The following is a 23,219-nucleotide window of genomic DNA, read 5'->3' as shown; positions in this document are numbered from 1 at the left end:
CTTCATTTTGAGGTATTGCAAATCACTTTGGTGCTAATAGATAATTTACTGTGGGTCTTGAAAGATGACCAACAATTATGAAAATCTTTGGCCTGTGCTAAATATTGGCAGTCCTAAACTGGCCATGAATGAGTTAAAAAGAGGTTTTTAGCCCTGCCCCTTAAAAAGAGGTTTTAGCCCTGCCCCTTAAAAAGAGGTTTTAGCCCTGCCCCTTAAAAAGAGGTTTTAAGCCCTGCCCCTTAAAGAGGTTTTTAGCCCTGCCCCTTAAAGAGGTTTTAAGCCCTGCCCCTTAAAAAGAGGTTTTTAGCCCTGCCCCTTAAAAAGAGGTGTTTAGCCCTGCCCCTTAAAAAGAGGTTTTAGCCCTGCCCCTGTGCTAAATATTGGCAGTCCTAAACTGGCCATGAATGAGTTAAAAAGAGGTTTTTAGCCCTGCCCCTTAAAAAGAGGTTTTAGCCCTGCCCCTTAAAAAGAGGTTTTTAGCCCTGCCCCTTAAAAAGAGGTTTTAGCCCTGCCCCTGTCCCCAAAGAGGTTTTAGCCCTGCCCCTTAAAAAGAGGTTTTAGCCCTGCCCCTTAAAAAGAGGTTTTAGCCCTGCCCCTTAAAAAGAGGTTTTTAGCCCTGCCCCTTAAAAAGAGGTTTTAGCCCTGCCCCTTAAAAAGAGGTTTTAGCCCTGCCCCTGTCCCCAAAGAGGTTTTAGCCCTGCCCCTGTCCCCAAAGAGGTTTTAGCCCTGCCCCTGTCCCCAAAGAGGTTTTAGCCCTGCCCCTTAAAAAGAGGTTTTTAGCCCTGCCCCTTAAAAAGAGGTTTTAGCCCTGCCCCTTAAAAAGAGGTTTTAGCCCTGCCCCTTAAAAAGAGGTTTTAGCCCTGCCCCTTAAAAAGAGGTTTTAGCCCTGCCCCTTAAAAATAGGTTTTTAGCCCTGCCCTTTAAAAAGAGGTTTTTAGCCCTGCCCCTTAAAAAGAGGTTTTTAGCCCTGCCCCTTAAAAAGAGGTTTTAAGCCCTGCCCCTTAAAAAGAGGTTTTAGCCCTGCCCCTTAAAAAGAGGTTTTAGCCCTGCCCCTGTCCCCAAAGAGGTTTTAGCCCTGCCCCTTAAAAAGAGGTTTTAGCCCTGCCCCTTAAAAAGAGGTTTTAGCCCTGCCCCTTAAAAAGAGGTTTTTAGCCCTGCCCCTTAAAAAGAGGTTTTAGCCCTGCCCCTTAAAAAGAGGTTTTAGCCCTGCCCCTGTCCCCAAAGAGGTTTTAGCCCTGCCCCTGTCCCCAAAGAGGTTTTAGCCCTGCCCCTGTCCCCAAAGAGGTTTTAGCCCTGCCCCTTAAAAAGAGGTTTTTAGCCCTTCCCCTTAAAAAGAGGTTTTTAGCCCTGCCCCTTAAAAAGAGGTTTTAGCCCTGCCCCTTAAAAAGAGGTTTTAGCCCTGCCCCTTAAAGAGGTTTTTAGCCCTGCCCCTTAAAAAGAGGTTTTAGCCCTGCCCCTTAAAAAGAGGTTTTAGCCCTGCCCCTTAAAAAGAGGTTTTAGCCCTGCCCCTTAAAAAGAGGTTTTAGCCCTGCCCCTTAAAAAGAGGTTTTAGCCCTGCCCCTTAAAAAGAGGTTTTTAGCCCTGCCCCTTAAAAAGAGGTTTTAGCCCTGCCCCTTAAAAAGAGGTTTTAGCCCTGCCCCTTAAAGAGGTTTTTAGCCCTGCCCCTTAAAAAGAGGTTTTTAGCCCTGCCCCTTAAAAAGAGGTTTTTAGCCCTGCCCCTTAAAAAGAGGTTTTAAGCCCTGCCCCTTAAAAAGAGGTTTTTAGCCCTGCCCCTTAAAAAAAGGTTTTTAGCCCTGCCCCTTAAAAAGAGGTTTTTAGCCCTGCCCCTTAAAAAGAGGTTTTTAGCCCTGCCCCTTAAAAAGAGGTTTTTAGCCCTGCCCCTTAAAAAGAGGTTTTTAGCCCTGCCCCTTAAAAAGAGGTTTTTAGCCCTGCCCCTTAAAAAGAGGTTTTAGCCCTGCCCCTTAAAAAGAGGTTTTTAGCCCTGCCCCTTAAAAAGAGGTTTTTAGCCCTGCCCCTTAAAAAGAGGTTTTAGCCCTGCCCCTTAAAAAGAGGTTTTAGCCCTGCCCCTTAAAAAGAGGTTTTAGCCCTGCCCCTTAAAAATAGGTTTTAGCCCTGCCCCTTAAAAATAGGTTTTAGCCCTGCCCCTTAAAAAGAGGTTTTAAGCCCTGCCCCTGTCCCCAAAGAGGTTTTAGCCCTGCCCCTTAAAAAGAGGTTTTAGCCCTGCCCCTTAAAAAGAGGTTTTAGCCCTGCCCCTTAAAAAGAGGTTTTTAGCCCCTTAAAAAGAGGTTTTAGCCCTGCCCCTTAAAAAGAGGTTTTAGCCCTGACCCCAAAGAGGTTTTAGCTCTGGCCCTGCTCCCAAAGAGGTTTTAATGCTGGGATGTGTTCTTCCTGGTATTGCACAATACCCGCAGCACAGAGAGCCACAGCTATACACAATGTGACATGTGACATAGCCATGTCTATTTATAATAATAGACCCTTTTCACAGTCTACAATAGCTTGCTTCTCGGGGAAACTAGAAATTCCGAGCTTTCCAACGACCCTAAATGCACCACGATTGGAATGACACCAACTTGTGGAGCTTCTCAACTCTGAAAATGTTGGAGCAAATTTTTGAATCACCATCAATTTCCATAAAACTGCCAATATTTAAAATTACACCGTTGATTTCTGGCCTGAAAAATTCTCAGATTCTTTCAGTTGTTGGCCTTTGTCTCTGCTGCTTTCAATGCCAAAGTCCATACCATGGGTGTATTAAAAGAAAATATGCTTTAAGAGTTCACAGAACACACATTATCAACCAATGCATCCTGGGTAAAATGGGCGTGTCAAAAACACTTGCGGGGATTTGAACCGTTCTTGTGGAATGTGAACTTGTGTGTTGGGATAGATTTGGGCTGCGACTGATTTCACAAGGACACAAACACAGAGAAGAAGGCAGATTGAGAAAGGCCGTCTGTTTTCTAACTCCCCTGTTTCCACTTCCTGTGGGTCAACTTCCTGTTTCTGCCCTGAGCAGAGAGGCTCCCCACGGGTTCAGACAAAGACACCCTTCACACACACACACACACACACACACACACACACACACACACACACACACACACGTGTACACGCACACACACGGCTCTCCTGGACCTGTGTTTTTTTGGGGGTCCCAGTCTGGGGCGAGAGGCAGCCAGGAAACAGACAAGAAACTCAATCTGAGTCAAGTCCAAGTCATTAATGTCAAGTCCCAAGTCTAAATGTAGAACAGCAGGTCAAGTCAGAACAAATCAAGAGTCCAGCATCAATTTAATTTCTTAAACTAAACTAAATGTCTAGGACTTTGCAATGCAATATGGTTTTAACAACATACAAACTTGCTAAGAATGAGTTTGATTTCTATCATCAGTTTCAACTTCAATGAATTCAATCGTCCCATACAAATTCAGAAAACAGAATTTAAATTCAGTCGTCTGCTGGAATAAATCTCATCACTTTCAATCTAAGTCATTCACACAAACACAAGATCTCAAGTCAAGACTTTAGAAACCTTTTCAAGTCATCAAAGTACAAGTCAGAGTCAAGTCCCAACAAGTCACCAGAACCCAAGTCAAGTCTCAAGTATTAAAAACTGTGACTTGAGTCCAAGTCATGTGACTCGAGTCACTCTTAGGCTGCGATTTTTCATTGGTCTGAACGAGACGTTGTATTTTTGTGTTTGGTTCGTTAGAAGAGAGCCAGGACTCGTTAACATGTCATGTGACTCACAAGCAGCTCATTTACCCAATAGTTTTGATAACTTATATGTGTGTGTGTGTGTGTGTGTGTGTGTGTGTGTGTGTGTGTGTGTGTGAGTGAGAGTGTGTGTGTGAGAGGTGTATTTACTATATACATTTGAGAATAAATCAAAAGAAAGCCTTGTTATCATAGGAGTCAGTTCAGAGTTTATTATTTATCTTATTACATCATCCATCATAGAAAGATCATTGAAAACAACAAATCTGTTAATCACAGAACCATTCAAACAGAAACACAGAAGAACTAATTTACATGTAGATACATTTATAGTAAGGCAAGTCGGATGCTTCAGCAGTGGAGGCATTTGTTACATTTTAGCAGTAGAAAAATAACATGAACACATTATTTCCACATGAAAGAATTACAAATGTCTCAGAGTTAATTAACGTTAACAGAGATAACCATAAGTTCCTAATCAACGCTGTAGCAAAAATTACAAAAACAAAACAAAAAAAACTGTACTCAGCTCTCCATTCAACGCTAACCACTTTCTAGTCATTTTTATCCATAGATCTGACTGTTAGAGGCGAGACTGTCAGTACATTACCTATTGACAGAGGTGTGACCAAGTCAATCTCAATCAAGTCCCAAGTTTAAATGTAGTCATTAATGTCAAGTCTAAATATAGAACAGCAAGTCGAGTCAGAACTAAGAGTCCAGTATCAATTTAATATCTAAAGATCGAAGAATTTTCAATGCAATATGGTTTTAACAGGATAACAACTTGGTAAGCGAATCATGAGGTTGATTTCTGTAATCAGTTTCAATAAAATCAATCATTCCATTCAAATTCACAACACTTATATTCAGTCGTCTGTGGAACAAATCTCATCACTTTCAATCAAAGTCATTTATGCAAACACAAGATCTCAAGTCAAGACTTTAGAAACCTTTTCAAGTCATCAAAGTACAAGTCAAGTCCCAAGTCACCAGAACACAAAGTGAACTCTCAAGTCCCAAGTCACCAGAACACAAAGTGAACTCTCAAGTCCCAAGTCACCAGAACACAAAGTGAACTCTCAAGTCTCAAGTCACCAGAACACAAAGTGAACTCTCAAGTCCCAAGTCACCAGAACACAAAGTGAACTCTCAAGTCCCAAGTCACCAGAACACAAAGTGAACTCTCAAGTCCCAAGTCAACAGAACACAAGTGAACTCTCAAGTCCCAAGTCACCAGAACACAAAGTGAACTCTCAAGTCCCAAGTCACCAGAACACAAGTTAAGTCAAGTCTCAATCTAGTCAAACTGAGACTCAAGTCCAAGTCATGAGATTTGAGTCCCCACCTCTGCCTATCTCTATAGGCAACCGCAGGGATGACACGTTTTTGCAGGCTTTGTTGTTTAAAGGGTAGGCTAATGGTTAGGATTACAGTTAAATATGAAAGTTTCCCTCCCAGTAGAATACAAGATACAAATGTGTTTTGCCCTTTATTGACCCTCTATTGTATGGTGTTGCCACAGCAAGGAATTACTTTATGAGTGCAGTGCAGACAAGATTTCCTGGTCATGTGATGCGATCAATTAATTGTCCTTTACAACTAAACCGTAAAACATGGATTTTATATGACTGCCTTTTAGTAGAATTGAGATCAAGTAATTGCTGCCATCTGGCAACACTGTATGCAATGGTTCATTGTTGAAGTAGGTGTTTGTTACGTGCAGAATCAGCTAACGAGGTCAAAAGAAGCCATTTTTCATTTCAACTTTAAAACGACTCTGTCCCCCAAAAAAAACACAGATATTATATACCAATCTACAAATGAGTATTTATTATTTTTATTTATTTCTACTGACTCTGTCGTTGTATATGACTTGTATTTTATTCCTATTTGATGTAGTACCTATTTAATACCAGCTGTGACACCTGCATTTCCCCAAGGGCATCACTAAAGTGCTATCCCCTCTCACCTCCTGTTATCTTAACCTCACAGCAGGAAGGTTGAGGGTTCGAATCCTGTGTGACTTTGTGTGTTCTCCACCGTCCAAACACGGGCAGCTGAGATGGACTGAAGACTCTAAACCAGTGTGCTTGTGTGGTTAATGATGTATAGATGGTGTGTCAGTGTGTGTGTGTGTAACAGAGTGAATGTGAGTCCTGAGTAGTAGCGAGTTGTGGGATCCAGAGCCGTATAATAGAAGAGTTGCGACATCTCCATTCACTCCAATGGACCAATTTTTTACTCTTAAGAGTTCCAGGAAGTAAGGCCCTGGATTAAGCAGCACTGTTGAGTTGCAGCAAAATGGTCAGTTTGTGATGTACTTTGAAAGGGTCCGACATTTAAAGAATCAAATTGTAAATTATCAGCTTTATTTTAGCATTCAAACGTAGCGTGAGCGTCCTTCCTGGCTGCCCACTGGCTACTGAGTCATTTTTGGACCTCCGCTGACGCCACTCTCTTACTAGATTGCTCTGGTGGGATGGAATCCCGCCTGCACCCCTGGCCAAGCCCGTAACATGGGTTGCTGTGGAGACTGTCAACACAACATAGGTTACATGTAGCCTATGCATGTACAGTATATATCTATGTATGTATGTATGTATGTATGTATGTGTGTGTGTGTGTGTGTGTGTGTGTGTGTGTGTGTGTGTGTGAGTGTGTGTGTGTGTGTGTGTGTGTGTGTGTGTGTGTGTGTGTGTGTGTGTGTGTGTGTGTGTGTGTGTGTGTCCTGGTTAAGATCGTGAAGCCCTTTGAGGCTTGTGTGATAAAATAGCGATATAAACAAGACTAGGCTAAAAGTAAAAGTGTGTGTTTGTGTGTAGTGAGATGTGTTTATCTTCACAGTGTGGTCCTCTCAGAGCCCAGGTGTGTGTGTGTGTGTGTGTGTACTGTATCTTCACAGTGTGGTCCTCTCTCCCTGCACCAGGCGTCCTCTCAGAGCCCAGGTGTCCTGCAGAACAGGTAAAGGGTCAGTTCACCAAAAACACAAACCAAACACTTGAAGACCCCTCCAGTGCAGTTTGTCATTTTTACGCTGCTTCATGTGTTGCTGAGTCTCGCCCTGGTCCTTTGATTAGCCACACTGTTCGCCAGTATTTATTTATTTATTTATTTATTTTTAACAAATAACCAAATTTTGTGCTCAAAGTTAAAAATAAATAAAGATGTTGCTCAAAAGGGGTGATGACGTTTGACTCAAAAGGATGCTATAGTGATACGTCATGCCATGACTGATACAGTAAATACAGTACAATATAACAGTAAATAGCTAGTGTTAGCCTCTGGCATAAGCTAGCTGTTAGCCACGTTCGTTAGCTAAGTGAAAACGTCACTGAATGACCAATTCGATATAACCGTTAAACCAGTTTGAATCACGGTCTTTCCATAACGCCCACCAGCTTTGATATCTGTAGGCCGGTTGTTGATATGATAACAATATAATAATATATGATTATATTATTATAATAATATAATCCCGAAACACCTTACGACCCCAGCTAACATCACTGATGACGCGTCCCAGCGTATGCCGAAGTATGTATTTTGAATTGTATTATTCTAGCTCCCCTGGCCAGTGACACTTAGGAATAGACTAGGTGACAACCAAGTATAGTTTGGTGATGAGCTGGAGAGACAGTTGACGGTCGGAGAGACGGCACCCGGTACGGGATGGGTTTAGCACCCCAGCCTGGCTCTCTCGTGAGGGAGAAATCCGCAAACGCTACGGATTAGCCTCCCGAAAATCTGTGTAAACATCTAGAGCTAGAGCGAGGTGCTCGTCGCAGGCGAATGACGTGCAGCGCACAGGCCCTCTTGAGGCATCCTCTCTGCCCATGGTACGCCATGATGGCATGGTAGGATTGCCTTCTTTTTTTGGCCATTGCTGCCTGACCTGACGAAGAGCCTGCAACGGCTCGAAACGTTGTCTTTTAAAATGCAAAATTAAACAAAACATTGGGAGCTAATCAGTGTCGCGAGACTTTTTTAATCTTGATGAATTAACCACTTTGGACTCAGCACCTACAAGAAGAGATGTGCGTGTGTTCACTCTAATTTTTCAGGATTGCCTTCTTTACCAGGGAGGTTCTGGTGAGACGAAGGAGGAGCGCGGCCGGGAAAACCACAGGGCCTGAGCCTCCATGCACCGAAGGGTCTTTCAATGCTGCGGTGTAGCACTAACTCTATTGCCGCAGATTGGGTGTGATCAACCCTTCCGCGGGCAACGTTGCAGACAGAGTAGGAAGGCTGATCCATGAGCGGCTGCTTCTGGGACGCGGGTCGGGGTCTTAATCGGCCTCGGCTGGGTCTACTGGGCGAGGGTGTATGATGTTGAGAGACCCGAAACACCTTACGACCCCAGCTAACATCACTGATGACGCGTCCCAGCGCATGCTGTAGTATGTATTTTGAATAATATAATAGTTTATTATTAACATATTTACGGAGATACAGGGGAACATTATGGCCGCATACTGTTTCCGGTCACATCCGTTGTAGCCACAGACAAAGAGTATAATGAAGGCAAGAGACGAAGCTGCTCTGCTTGTTTGAAAACAGCGCTGCAGCCATGATGTTGAAGTAGAACAAGTGATTAGCCTTCAGTTCTTCTCAATGTAAGATCTTTGATCAAATCGGATGAGGTGTGACTATACAAGAGAAGGTTTTCATAGAACACTAACGCTTCTACAGGTAGGAAAACTGACTGGAGGAGCCTTTGAACAGCTTTTTAATCATTTTGATGGTATACAGCAGAGATGATAGAGAGGGCCACAAAAAAATGTCCTCGCTACCAGAGGGCCAGATTTTGCTGAGAGCTGGGGGCCGAACGGCACCGGAGCGAAAAATGTGGGGCATTTGAAGCCAGATTTAGAGGAATAACTCATTTTAAATTAACAGTTGTGATGTCATTATTCAGTCTTAAACACCAATATTTGATCCTTTTCTCACTCACTCCTATGTCACCACCTGCTCTCCCTGCAGGGCTTGAAATTAACTTATTTGACCACCTGCCAATATGGCTGCTAGATTTTAAAGTTACCAGCCAATTAGAATTTCCACTAGCCAAAATGTTTTTCTTGAAATAAACCAGAATATGAGTGGGTTAAGTTAAGCATAAGTATCAGTAAGTGGATTCTCAAAGCCTGTGTTGAGGGTCATACGAACTGCACTCTTGAAGCTAAATAAATCCAAAACCAACAAGTTAATTATTTAAATTTCTACTTCAATGTAGAACAGTCATTTCTTACACATGAGATTACTTTTAGCCTTTTAGTCATAACGATTATTGAAAGATATTCCATATTCCAGACTGAAATGCTATAACAGAAGTGGAGTATTGGCCAGAATGACATGAACATTTGGACACTTATTCGGCCGGTATCTTGTATGTTGCATTCAGGTGCACTGTAAAAAAAAAATATATATATATATATATATATATATATCACTGTATATCAGGGACGGCCCGCGAGCGCCCCCTGTGCGGCCCGGGCTGGAATTGCTATACATACATATATATATATATATATATATGTAAGGGATAATGTATACTGAGCAGGTGATTACTGTGGAAATAATGACCGACAGGTGAATGATTTAGCCCGACGCGCAGCGGAGGGCTTAATATTCACCTGAAGGTCATTATTTCCAGTAATCACCGGCTCAGTATACATTATCCCGCTTAGAACACGGCCTACAACTAAATCATTCAATAATCTGACAAAAATAATTATTCAAATTGATTTTTTAATAGCGTTTTCAACACAAAGCGGTTTCATTCGTAGCCTAATTGGCACACAAGACACCACAGCTGCAACTGGTTGGCCTAATTAGTAGCGTCTGCGGACAAAATGCTCTTACCAACTGATTAATCCAGGTGTGGCAGAGCAGCGGTCGGTTGTCGAGAAATAATGACCGGTGAATATTGTTGATTGACCAATCAGAATCGAGTATTCGAGAGAGCCGTGTTCTAAATATATATATATATATATATATATACATTACAGATCATGTGACAGCATGATTTGCAGACCATGTGACAGCAAGAGAATGCAGTTCATACATGTTTCAAAAGACAAGTACATCAAGTTAAATATAGCAATATCAAGTGTCACAATTACATAGATTAGAAAATAGAATTTTTTTAAAAAAATATGTGGAAGAATTTCAAAAGGACATGGTCAGACACATTTATTTACCTAGGACAGGCTCCAGAATGGTCACAATGAAACCACAGAACAGCTTATGCATCTAGTGCAATACCTCAACTCTTTTTATATATATGGGGGGGGGGTCCGTGCCAGGGAGATATAGTGCCTCATCTCACTCTCCCTATATATATGTATGAACTGCATTCTCTTGCTGTCACATGGTCTGCAAATCATGCTGTCACATGATCTGTAATGTTACTCACCTGTTGATAATTGATAATTGATGGTACAGCCTTTTTAAACCCACCCCTGTGCCATTCATTTGTAAAGCGAACCTGATGAAGCAACAGCGAAACGCGTTGTTCGCCATATCTATGCAACTTAAATAAAAGAAGTCTATTCTGACAACCTGGTGTGCGCTGGATTTCCTTACTACTGCTATTTCTGCTGTTCCTGCTCCAGCTGCACCCGGGACTAGCAGCACAGCTGTGCACAGGGCATTACTTTCTTTCATATATATATATATATATATTTTTTTTTACAGTGCACCTGAATGCAACATACAAGATACCGGCCGAATAAGTGTCCAAATGTTCATGTCATTCTGGCCAATACTCCACTTCTGTTATAGCATTTCACGCGGGCCGTCCGATAATCTTCACAACCACTTTTATGACCTTTGACGTTTCCTGAAAATTGCGTAAAATAACGAATGCATTTACGCTTCAAAATTCATAACAGTTCCTCATTTGTGAAGATTATCTTGCTGAACACAAACTTCACAGTTTCATAAACTGTGTTAACCACAGACCTTATTTCATGCAAACTTCTGGGTAAGCCTACAAAAATACGTCATCCCTCCCTGTGGTCTGTGGTAGTCTGTGTGATGACCAGCTGACCTGGAAGGTGATGGAGTCGTCCAGTCCGTACTTCCTGTGGGCGATCTCCTTCACTTCCTGCTCGATTTTCTCCTGAGACGTCCCCTTCACATCGATGTAATAACAATCACAGCTGGCGTAGTGACAGGAGATGGCCTGCACACACACACACACACACACACACACACACACACACACACACACACACACAGGAAGGCAGATAAACAGTAGGATTGGGATTTGATAGATTTTATGAACTTTGTTGTGTGTGCATGTGTGTGTGTGTGTGTGTGTGTGTGTGTGTGAGAGTGTGTGTGTGTGTATGTGTGAGAGAGAGAGTGTGTGTGTGTGTGTGTGTGTGTGTGTGTGTGTGTGTACCTTCCTGAAGCCCGGCGTGTGGTTGGCCCCGGAGCCGTGGATCAGCAGTGGGTGAAAGAACACGGTGTCGCCCGGCTCCATCTCCAGGTGCACCCGCGGGTGCTGCGCGTCATAGTCCTGAATACCGTGGTACATCTTGTTCACCCCACCCTGCGCGCACATGCACACACACACACACACACACACACACACACACACACACACACACACAGACAGACAGACAGACAGACACAGACACACACATAGGGGGAGGGAGAGTGTGTGTCGGAGCACCATATTTGTGATTGTACATGCTAATTATGTATCTTTTTTGCGTGTACTTTTTGCGTCTATATTCATGTATATGTTTATGTGTGTATTTGATTCCGAGTGTGTGTCAGTGTGTATATCTGTATGTTTGTAGTAGATATACCCTAACCCTATATATAACTGTGACCTGCTCTATCATTTCCAGTCACATTGACTCCTCAAAACATTTTGAGTTGAATTGACTGTTGGAAAGAGGAGAATGTAAGCAGCGTTCTGCTGATATCAAAATCCTCCAAAGATTGAGTGAGATACGCCCCTTGATGTCTTGACTGTTTCCAAACTAGTCTCAAACTTTGAAGTCTGAGACATTTAATCTGTCCCTCCAGGATTTTTTTTCTGGTTTTGTAGCAGCTTTTCTTGAAAATTGTAATGCGATTTGCGATGTTATTTATTTTCATTTTTTTTGCGGGAAAATTGTGGGAACTGGAAAAAATTGCAAGATGGGGGGATCTGATTTTCTTTCTAACTACTACTACTTTTCTCAAAAAAAGATGCAATGCAGTTTTTAGCATTAATTATTGCGATCGCAAAATCGCAACTTCCTGGAGGGACTGAATTTAATCAAATAAAGAAATCATAAACATAATATGTGTATGAGTGAATGTGTGTGTGTATGTCTATGTGTGTGTGTATGTGTATGTGTATATGTCTATGTGTGTGTGTGTGTGTATATGTGTGTGTGTGTGTGTGTGTGTGTGTGTGTGTGTGTGTGTGTACCTCCCAGGCGGGGTAGTCATGCTGGTGCAGTGTGTGTGTGTGTGTGTGTGTGTGTGTGTGTGTGCGTGCGTGTGTACCTCCCAGGCAGGGTAGTCATGCTGGTGCAGTGTGTGTGTGTGTGTGTGTGTGTGTGTGTGCGTGTGTACCTCCCAGGCAGGGTAGTCATGCTGGTGCAGTGTGTGTGTGTGTGTGTGTGTGTGTGTGCGTGTGTACCTCCCAGGCGGGGTAGTCGTGCTGGTGCTGGTGCAGTGTGTGTGTGTGTGTGTGTGTGTGTGTGTGTGTGTACCTCCCAGGCGGGGTAGTCGTGCTGGTGCAGTGTGTGTGTGTGTGACCCGGGCAGCACCACCAGGCAGCCGTTCTGCCTGGTGACCCTCTCCATGGCGGTCCAGGCACAGATGATCCGGTCCGCGGGCCGAAACGGGAAGTAGTGCAGATCCTGGTGCAGCGGGTGACGAGACGTCTGCTTACCTGACGACCACAGAACACATCCCATCATTACAGGTGTTGTATGTGGATATATTGGGTGCCGATACAGACGTACTTCACTTATCAGATATCGGACTGACGTCGCTGATCCACGTTGTGATCCAGATTCCACTCATAGGTTGCACTAACCCTAACCCGAACCCAACGGGCGAGCTGCAGGGCGAGCCTAGGAATTGAGCGCGTGAGATTGCTAGTTCCATATAAAATCAGAAAACAGGATTTAAATTCAGTCGTCTGCTGGAACAAATCTCATCACTTTCAATCTAAGTCATTTACACAAACACAAGAGCCGTGTTACAGCATTGCATTGTGGTATATGGGAGAAAATGTAGGGTGCATTCACTGTTGACTAGAAATTGCATTGAAAGTGCATTGTGGGTATTTTATAGTGGACTGCATAGCTAATAAATTAACAATTGAGAATTCGGAGACTAGTAAAAAAAAATGGTGGCGAACACACTATACAGTATAGTCCACTATTTCTGTAATAGGGAACGGTTTGGAACAGGGCTAACTAAGATCTCAAGACAAGACTTTAGAAAACGTGTCAAGTCCTCTTCATGCAGCAAGTCAACGCTCAAGTGATTCAAACTGGAACTTTGGTCTGAAGAGACAATTAAATTATTTCAGTGAGTAAGCGTTCTCTCCTGACCTCTGACCTCTCCCACAGCACCAGGCTCAGAGAGACAGCTGGGCTAAAGTCCAGGAGGCGTCCCTCAAAACAAGCTCACCACACTGAGAAGTTCTGCTCATATAGCCAGTGTTGGGCAGTAAAGTAAGGTAACACATTACTGTCATTTTATTACTTTCCCAATAACGAGTGTAAGGAATTACAATTTCCAAAAAAGTAATTATATTACAGTTACAAATACAACTAACTTCAAGTTACTGCATTACTTTCTAGGGAGGTCTGGCTATGTGAGACTACTGTGTTGCCAGAATGCAATTAGCTTTTTGTCCTAGGTGGCAAATAAATAGAAAGTCTGCAGTTTGACAGATTGTTGTTAATTAATGCTCTAATAAAGTGGATTCAGTTGTAAAAGGAGCTGGCTAAACAGGTTGTACCTCACTTTACAGAGGGGGGGGGGGGTAGCTAAAGTAATATAGTAAAGTAACGAGTAACATAACTAATTACTTTGATACCAAGTAATAAGTGATGTAATTCTATTACTTTTTAAAGAAGTAATAAGTAACTAATTACACTTCCTGAGTAGGGGTGGGACAAAATATCGATACTCACGGTATCGCGATATTTCCACTTGCGATACGTTATCGATACACTGGCACCAAGTATCGATATGTTTATTTAAATTTTTTTTTTTTTTTAATAAACAGGCTAAAATATTATGCTGTGTGTGGTAGTTGAAACATAGTTTCAAGTTGACGTTTATTTATGTTTGTAGTTTAAACAAAAACATAAATACTGTAGGCTACATGAATGGAAATGTTTGCTCATTAACTCATTGAGTGCCATGGACGAGTATGTTCGTCATTTCGTTTAGTAACGTAGAGTGCCAAGGACGAGTATGTTCGTCAATTGCGTTTTTTGACAGTGGGACGTGGATCAAAGGCTCAGGCATCTCCTGTACAAATATGGGAGCTATTGAAGGTGTATAACCTATTTTACGGACTCATTAGGTGGCGACAGTGCTCTCCAGATTACAGAAAGGTCCGGAAAACAGGAGGAAAAAGCCGTGATCAAAGAGAAACCGATGCATGCTGCAGCCAGAGCCATATAGATTGCTTTGTCTGCAGCTGACGTTGTCTGCGAACCGCAGTCAATCCGCGCACACAACTGAGCTCCTCTGCCTCTGTCTGTCTGTCTACATATAGTTTCTCCACACGATTACCCGCCAGAAAGGCAACACCCGACGCCGAAGGGCCAAACCTTTCCCTGCAGTGCGGTTTGGCATTTCCTTGTCGCGCTGGGAGCCGTCCGCCGCACAAAAACGAAGCGCTCCGAAAATAGACTGGGTGCGTGTAGGCTGTGTGTTAGTGTGGGGAGGAGTTTGCAGCTGAGGGGGGGAGAGGGGGGTGGGGCACGCAGGCACCACACAACTACACCACGTCACTACATCAGAAAATATTAGCTAGAGTCAGTGAATGTGCTTGAAATGCTTCATTTCACAAAAGGCTGAATATCTCAGCTTATAATTTGAAACCTGTCTTTTTGCTCAAAACAGCCTATCTTCTCCGGCTCATAACTAAAGAACGAAAAATGGTATCAATAAACTTTTTTTTGCAGATGATAGAAGAGAGTCTCATCGTTGTTTGTGCGTGTTCAGTGTTTACATAGTAATATCACACAATATTCTGTGGGCCTCGAGAAATCACTGAAAACGCTCTGAAACTCTGGCACTAGGAGCGTCCGTTCTCCAAAAGTGGCTGGCACTCAATGAGTTAATATCTACTTTTAGAAATTATATAGGTAGGTAGGTTATATAGGTTTTCTTGTTTTAATAATAATAATAAAAAGACTTAATGTGTAACTTTTCCTCTCTTCAGTTACACAGGTATCGTGATGTATCGTCTTCCAATATATCGATTATCGCAGAATCGCTGTATCGTGATAATATCGTTATCGAGGGCCAAGTATCGTGACCATATCGTATCGTGAGCTACTCAGCGATTCCCACCCCTATTCCTGAGTAACTTGCCCAACACTGCTCGTAGCACCGTGCTCCATGAGCAGGTCAGATGCCAGGAGGTGGAGGGTTGCTTTTGATGGGAGAAAAAACACAAATGCGACACAACATTGTCAGCTGCAGGTCGGCTAAGCGTCCAGTTTAGGAGACTAAAACTACTTGGTTCAGGTTAGTCAAAGGCCTGGGTCAGTTTAATAAGAACAACTCTATCCTCCACTCCACCTCCACCTGACTCCTTCAGGGACCCGATTCATCCTGGGAAAGCTGGCATTTTACCAACAAGTCGAGTTAACATTGAAGAAGTGTGTGACTGTCTGTACCTGCATCAGGAGGCTTGTTGATCAGCATGGTGTGTGTCTGTACCTGCATCAGGAGGCTTGTTGATCAGCATGGTGTGCATGGCCATGATGTTGGGTCCAGTGAAACACTCCACATACTTCAGGATCTGACAGAGACACAGACCACTGGTCAGCCCGGGCCTTCATTTAGCATCGTTTTGACATTTGAGGCTTTTACTATGGAGTTATTGCAGAAGTCTTACAGTCAGTGGCAATGTGGCCAAGATAAGAAATATGAAAACATAATCGCTAAGAAGAGAAGTGAGGAGAGACGGAATTCATACATTGATTTGGAGACATTAGTTTAATAAGTAAGTCAACATTCAGGCTAACACTTCATTTCGAGGTGTTTCTATTTTTACGTGTTCTCAATGCAGAAAAATGTCATGCATCAAAGTGGATTTTCAATTGTGTCTTTTTATATGGTGTATGATTTTTTAACCCTTTCCCCGCCAAAGTTTTAGAAAGGAGTTGCCAGCCAGCGTCAACATTTTTGATCTTTCAAGACCCCCAGAATATTTAGTTGTATGAATATGTAAACAGTGAATATATCAGAAGAAAGAACAGAGCCTCTAATTGCATTTTTGTAAAAGACAGTCATCCAAGGATCCTGAATCCAAAGTCTCTGAGCTCGGATAGTGTCCAGTGTTACACCAAAATCTGTGCATCAGCGCCCTCTGTGGTCACATATGTCAATAGAGAGCCGCAGGGATGACGTATTTTTGTAGTCAGAACGCGGAAGTCCCGGACTTCCTGGTTCTTCACTGTTTCTGTCTATGGGATTTTTGAATGGGTTTTTGCCGCGATGCTTCAAATACGGTCTCTGGGCAACGCAAGATTAATCAAACGCGAACCAGAGTTCAGTCGGATAATCTTCACACATGAGGACCACTTTCATGAGTTTTGTAGCGTAAATGCGAGCCCTAGAAGTAAAAAGCTCGAGCTAAGCTAATCCAGAACTACACACTGTCGCATAGGCTTCCACGTCACGTCAGCACTCAACCTGGACTGTTGTTGGATGTGTGCACTGATTACCCCGGGCTGAACGGGGCTGAACCAGGTGAGGGAAAGAGAATTTCCGTGTTCGTCCTTTGAAGTGGTGACGTTATTGACGTATATATCCCCATCGACTCAACAGTGTAGTCTCATTTAGCCGTTTGCTAGCTAGCCGCCCTTTTAACGGCACGTAAAAGCTTCAAAACTCATAAAAGTGGTCCTCGTGTGTGAAGCTGATATTACTAAACACTGGTTCGCGTTTGATTAAGCCAGCGTTGCCCAGAGAGATTATTAGAAGCATTGTGCCAAAAACCCATTCAAAACTCCCATAGGCGAAAACAGTGAAGAACCAGGACTGTTAGCATCGATGATTTCTGGACTCGTTCCTGCGGCTCTCTATGGTCACAGATTGGGGCGTAACACCGGACAGCACTCTCTTTGGCCAGCAAGGCTTTCCTATTCGCCTTTTTCACTTCCCACCCAATTCACCCATTTTGTGTCTAAAAGGCAGGAAGTAACACAGGTGCAAGCAGAACATTAATGACGGTTTCCAACTTCCAATCCATTTGGTGATCCAGTGCCGCGGCCCTCGTTACTCTTTTCCTTGCATCTGTGTTACTTCCTGCATTTTAGGCACAAAATGTTTGAATTGGGTGGGAAATGAAAAAGGCTAATGTGATCCTATGGGAGAAATCCTCTCCTTCCAGTTTCTGGCAGAGCTTCTTCCTCACTTGTTTTTGGACCTGGAAATGCCTTACTATTTCACAAGGTGCATAACAGCGCCATCTACCGTATAACAGCGAGAACACGGCTTGCCGGAAAATTCTGTCAATGGCTGGGAAGCGTTTAAACCTTTAAATATGTTTAAAAAGCATTAGTTGTATCAATTATACACCTTTGGAGAGCAAAGAGTCAATGTTGTGCACGCACGCACGCACGTGTGTGTGTGTGTGTGTGTGTGTGTGTGTGTGTGTGTGAGAGAGAGAGTTAAGTTAAGTTATCCTTTATTTATCCCCTTGGGGAAATTCATCCTCTGCATTTGACCCATCCTCTACTAGGAACCTTCCTAGAACTAGGAGCAGTGGGCAGCCACTGTGCAGCGCCCGGGGACCAACTCCAGTTCTTTTGCCAGTACCTTGGTCAGGGGCACTGACAGGAGTATTAACCCTAACATACATGTCTTTCTTTGATGGTGGGAGGAAACCGGAGCACCCGGAGAAAACCCACACGGACACGGGGAGAACATGCAAACTCCACACAGAAAGGACCTGGGACGGACCGGGGTTTGAACCCGGGACCTTCTTGCTGTGAGGCAACAGTACTAACCACTGAGCCACCGTGCCGTCCTTTTTTTTAAGTTAACTCATTCATGGCCAAAGACGTCTTTGACGTGTTATCAGGAATAGCCCAGAGGGCCAATGACGTGTTTGACGTGTTTTTGTTTTTATTAGTGCAGCGCGTAGTTCAAAGACTTCCCCAGCCTATGACATGTTATCAGGTCCCTAGCCTCAAAGACAAAGCCGACAACACGTTATCAAACACATACCGCAGCTGTTGTTTTGAAATGGAAGAGGAGGAGAAAACGGAGAAACGCTGCCTGTTGCATAGAGGAGAAACGCCATTGAAACACCCCTCGGCGCGCTGCGCTGGTCGCCTCTGCTGCAGGGCGAACCTGGATTGAGTTGTTCGCGGTGGTCAAACCAACATGATCGATCCGGTTCCAGCGCCTGGTCCCAAAGCCAAGCGGACCCCGTTCCTGTGTCGCAGCATTCGTCCCAGCCCGAACGAGAGGAGGAAAACGATGCAGAGGCAGAGGAGGCTAGACGCTGATCTCAGACCAGTTTGGTGTTCCCCTCCTATGCTAATTTGCGGGGCGAATGCGATCAGTAGTGTTCCCTGGGAAGAGGTGCGATCCAGCAGCAGCTGTGGACAGAACTCTCTCTCTGTGTGTGTGTGTGTGTGTGTGTGTGTGTGTGTGTGTGTGTGTGTGTGTGAGAGAGACTACACTGATCTCTGCATTCTATTCTATGATCACACTCACTCACACTGAGTAAACTGTATTGTTGAATGTAAAAAAAGCACTTCATGTACCGTAAATTCCGGACTATAAGACGCACCGGTCTATAAGCCGCGGGACCAAAATTGACTATTTTTTTCTTCTATAAGCCGCACCGGTCTATAAGCCGCGGGTGTTTTGATGTTTAATTACCATATGAAAGGGTTCGTGCACAGAGAGGAATGTCGGGAAAGAGATGGCTGTTTGGGGAAGCTCCCATTTATTAACATTTCAACAAAACAAAACAAAAGTCAGGTCACTAATCCCCAGACAAAATCACACAACAATAGGCTATATGTGCAGCAAACCTGTAACCAGAGAAGTCAAGTCACTAATCCTCGTCTTCCTCTTCTTCCTGCGTACTGAAACCACCAAAGTCCTCATCTTCAGTGTCGGAAACGAACAGGTTCAGGGTGGCTTCGTCAACCACTCTCCTCTCTCCTTCATTGTCACTCAAAACCAACGAACTCCTCTTCGTCACTGTCGGCATCGAACAGCCTCTGAAGCCTCTGACGGCCCTCAGCGCCAGCTGTGGCGGCGTCATCCTCTTCATCCCGCAGCAGTCCAGCGTTTTGGAACCCGTTGGTGATTGTGGATGTTTTCACACTCCTATAATATTCCGTGCTGAGACAGTTCCTCCTGCTGCACCGTCCAACGCCTCACCATTGACTCATCGATGCCCAGGTTACGCGCGGCTGCTCTGTTTCCCTCTTTTAATGCGAGATTGACTGCTTTCAACTTGAAAGCTGCGTCGTGTGAATTTCTGCGTACCTTCCCCATGGTAAGTGAGAGTGTTGCTTCTACTGCTCGTTCTCATGCTGTCGAGAACGAGCAAAGCTTTTTTTTGGTGAAAGAATCCTCCAGGGCGCTTCTTGTTAACAGTCCGAGTGAGTGGCAGGTCGAACGTCAAAGGCACTTCATCCATATTTATGATCTGCTCCGGTTCGATGGAATATTCCTTGATCTTCCTTTGTGTGAATTCGCCGAAGTTTGTGATTTTCTCCTGGTAGTCGGGGGAGGGAGTTGATGGCCGAGTGGCCGTTTGCTTACCGTAATTACCATATGTAAGTGGTCACGCACAGAGGGGATTGTCGGGAAAGAGATGGCTGTTTGAGGAAGCTCCCATTTACCGTATTACCGTAACATTTCAACAAAACAACATAACACAACACCACCGTTGTTTATTTTTACAGTGCACACAGTGTCCGCGGTGTGGTGAAAAGAGGGCAAGAGAGGAAATTAAAACAGAAGTGGATTTATAGTTAGAAAGAGTGCTAAAAAAGAGAGATTTTATTTGTATTTTTTTTTTTTTTTCTGAAAAAATCCATAGATAAGACGCACCGTTATATAAGCCGCAGGGGCCAAAAAACGGGAAAAAAGCCGCGGCTTATAGTCCGGAATTTACGGTATATATATATATATATATATATATATATATATATATATTTTTTTTTTTGTCATTTGTGTCATAACGAATAATATTTACATGTCTGATGTCAATACAGTTCAAAATAAAATAATTGAGAGCGAGTTCTGCCTGAGATTGTGTATTTTACAAAAATGCCATTTTCTGCAATTTTTCTTCTCAGAGAGACCTTTTTGGTGAAAACAGGGTGTATATAAATGGCTATAAGTAGAGTACAGAACATGCTAAAAGCTCACTTTTTTTTTCCTGGTGAACCCAGAGACGTACATCTTCATTTTGAGGTATTGCAAATCACTTTGATGCTAATAGATAATTTACTGTGGGTCTTGAAAGATGACCAACAATTATGAAAATCTTTGGCCTGTGCTAAATATTGGCAGTCCTAAACTGGCCATGAATGAGTTAAGAGAGAGAGAGTTAAGAGAGAGAGAGTGTGTGTGTGTGTGTGTGTGTGTGTGTGTGTGTGTGTGTGTGTGTGTTTCAGAGTCCTGCACAGGTCAAATTTAGCAAACCCATGCCCGTCTCCAGTCTAACACGTTGTCTCCAGTCTAACACGTTGACTCCAGTCTAACACGTTGTCTCCAGTCTAACACGTTGTCTCCAGTCTAACACGTTGTCTCCAGTCTAACACGTTGTCTCCAGTCTAACACGTTGACTCCAGTCTAACACGTTGTCTCCAGTCTAACACGTTGTCTCCAGTCTAACACGTTGTCTCCAGTCTAACACGTTGTCTCCAGTCTAACACGTTGGCCCCTATCGTTGCATCGGCGCAGTTTCTAGGCCGAGCGGCAGGCGCAGATCAAAGCAGTGGGCGTGGACAGGCGCACTTGATATCGTCGTGCTGGCGCTAGATGCAGCCCAAAGCATTACAACCACGCCTTTTAGGCGTAAAATTATGCACCGTCATGCTCATTGGATAAGTGCAATAAACGAATCGCACGCTTGCCTTTTTAGCTCCAATTCCACTGGTCCCGCAAAACCAGACGAAACCCAAGCCTCTGATCCCCCCCCCCCCCCCCCCCCCACCTCCCTTCATCCCGTCTGTCTCCATATATCGGCTATTATTCCATATTATGATGCTTCTCAAACCAATCTAACTGCAGTTTAAATACTGCAAGCATGTAAATACGCTACACTATAGCAAGATCAAAGTGAAAATAATGTTCTATGCATCAGCTAGAAAAATATAGCCTATTAGTTTGGTGAAAGTTTGTCCAGAAAGATATCATTTTCTCTCGCCTACTGCAGGAAGGATGATGCACATAAATATACCCTACATTATGTCAAGTCATTGCATAAATGTGTTTTTATTGTAAAACTAAATGTGAAATAGGGCCAAGTTATTGGAGGGACATCACAGTATAGCAGATGCCATTAGAAGCGCGTTCCGAAGCGCGTTCTGCTGTTACTTCTCTAAATCACGTTAACTCGACAAGGGGTATATATAGGCCCAGGAGGACATATATGTTTCACATAGGGTGGTGTTTTCATTTCGATGTTTTATTTGGTCCAATATTGAAATGTTGACAATGGCAGGCTGTGTTACCATTACACATTAATTTAGAACTACCTTTTATATCTATTTTGGCTCATTTGGTGGCTATTTAGTAGCGAAATGAAGAAACACAATGCATGCTGGGAACTCAGAGAGAGAGAGAAGGGTGACAGAGAAGAAGCAGTGAAGGCACAGAATAGGCCTGCTTTTCAAAAGCGCAAAGCGCTAAATGTAGGCCAGGTCCCAAGATATCACTAGGCTGGTATTTAGCGCCGACACGCCCACTTTGGGACTGCGCCACGCCCATTCGGCCTAAAGCGCATTTGGCAGCCTAAAGCCTATTGCTATCTTGCCGAAACAGGCGCAAGGCACGTTTTTTTGCGGTTAAGGCCCGTAATAGCGCCGATGGCCTGTGGGAGAATAGAGCCCACAGTCTCCAGTCTAACACGTTGACTCCAGTCTAACACGTTGACTCCAGTCTAACACGTTGTCTCCAGTCTAACACGTTGTCTCCAGTCTAACACGTTGACTCCAGTCTAACACGTTGTCTCCAGTCTAACACGTTGACTCCAGTCTAACACGTTGTCTCCAGTCTAACACGTTGACTCCAGTCTAACACGTTGTCTCCAGTCTAACACGTTGTCTCCAGTCTAACACGTTGACTCCAGTCTAACACGTTGTCTCCAGTCTAATACGTTGACACCAGTCTAACACGTTGTCTCCAGTCTAACACGTTGACTCCAGTCTAACACGTTGTCTCCAGTCTAACACGTTGACTCCAGTCTAACACGTTGTCTCCAGTCTAACACGTTGTCTCCAGTCTAACACGTTGACTCCAGTCTAACACGTTGTCTCCAGTCTAACACGTTGACTCCAGTCTAACACGTTGTCTCCAGTCTAACACGTTGACTCCAGTCTAACACGTTGACTCCAGTCTAACACGTCTCCAGTCTAACACGTTGTCTCCAGTCTAACACGTTGACTCCAGTCTAACACGTTGACTCCACGGCTGAGTTTTGAATGGAAATGTTGTGCAGTCTGTAGCATCAAACAATGCAGTATGCATACTAGGGCATTCACGACTAGTGAATTTTACTAGTCGACTAGTCGTCCCTAAAGATAGTTGACTAGTCGTTTTTTTTTTTTTAATCTTTAAGAAAGAACATGAGGTATTTACACGACATACATGGACTATCATATCCCATATCCCATATCCCCCACAAAGAATTGGACAAACAACCAAACAAAAACAATGCATTCAGCTCCTATCCTGATAAGCCTAATGACACTGGGGTAAAAAGTTCTTAAAGTCAAACTCTGTATGTGGTTGCCATATTTTGGGGATGTCTAAGAATCTGCCTTTGCTCTTGTAGTAAATGTTATCCAACGTATGGTAGCTTGAGAGTTCATTCCACCAGTGAACTACAGCTGGGGGATTGGATGCTTTCCAATTTAAAGCTATGCATTTCCTAGCTGCCAACAGGGCAAGATCTATGTATTTACTTTGAATGCATTGTTTTTGTTTGGTTGTTTGTCCAATAGTCTTGTTTGTTCTTGGATTATTGTGTATCTTATGCAGTTTTCTTGTTTTGTTTTGTTGTGTTTTGATGTTCTTTGTGGGGG

General features: G+C 43.5%; 1 protein-coding gene across 1 annotated transcript in view; it reads right to left on the bottom strand.

The window, feature by feature from the left end:
* Nucleotides 1-3,920: 3,920 nt before the first annotated feature.
* Nucleotides 3,921-23,219, bottom strand: part of phyh (phytanoyl-CoA 2-hydroxylase) — a 26,912-nt gene continuing 7,613 nt past the window's right edge. The window contains exons 5-9 of the mRNA XM_083652462.1: nt 15,649-15,730; nt 12,441-12,622; nt 11,129-11,278; nt 10,772-10,906; nt 3,921-6,673 (exon numbers count right to left, since the gene is read on the bottom strand). Of these exons, the coding sequence (XP_083508588.1) occupies nt 6,620-6,673; nt 10,772-10,906; nt 11,129-11,278; nt 12,441-12,622; nt 15,649-15,730 (603 nt within the window). The 3' untranslated portion in view covers nt 3,921-6,619. The remainder of the gene's footprint in view (nt 6,674-10,771; nt 10,907-11,128; nt 11,279-12,440; nt 12,623-15,648; nt 15,731-23,219) is intronic.

Source organism: Poromitra crassiceps (assembly GCF_964638095.1).
Source record: "Poromitra crassiceps genome assembly, chromosome: 2".
NCBI lineage: Eukaryota > Metazoa > Chordata > Actinopteri > Beryciformes > Melamphaidae > Poromitra > Poromitra crassiceps.
This window is presented reverse-complemented; position numbering and strand designations above follow the sequence as displayed.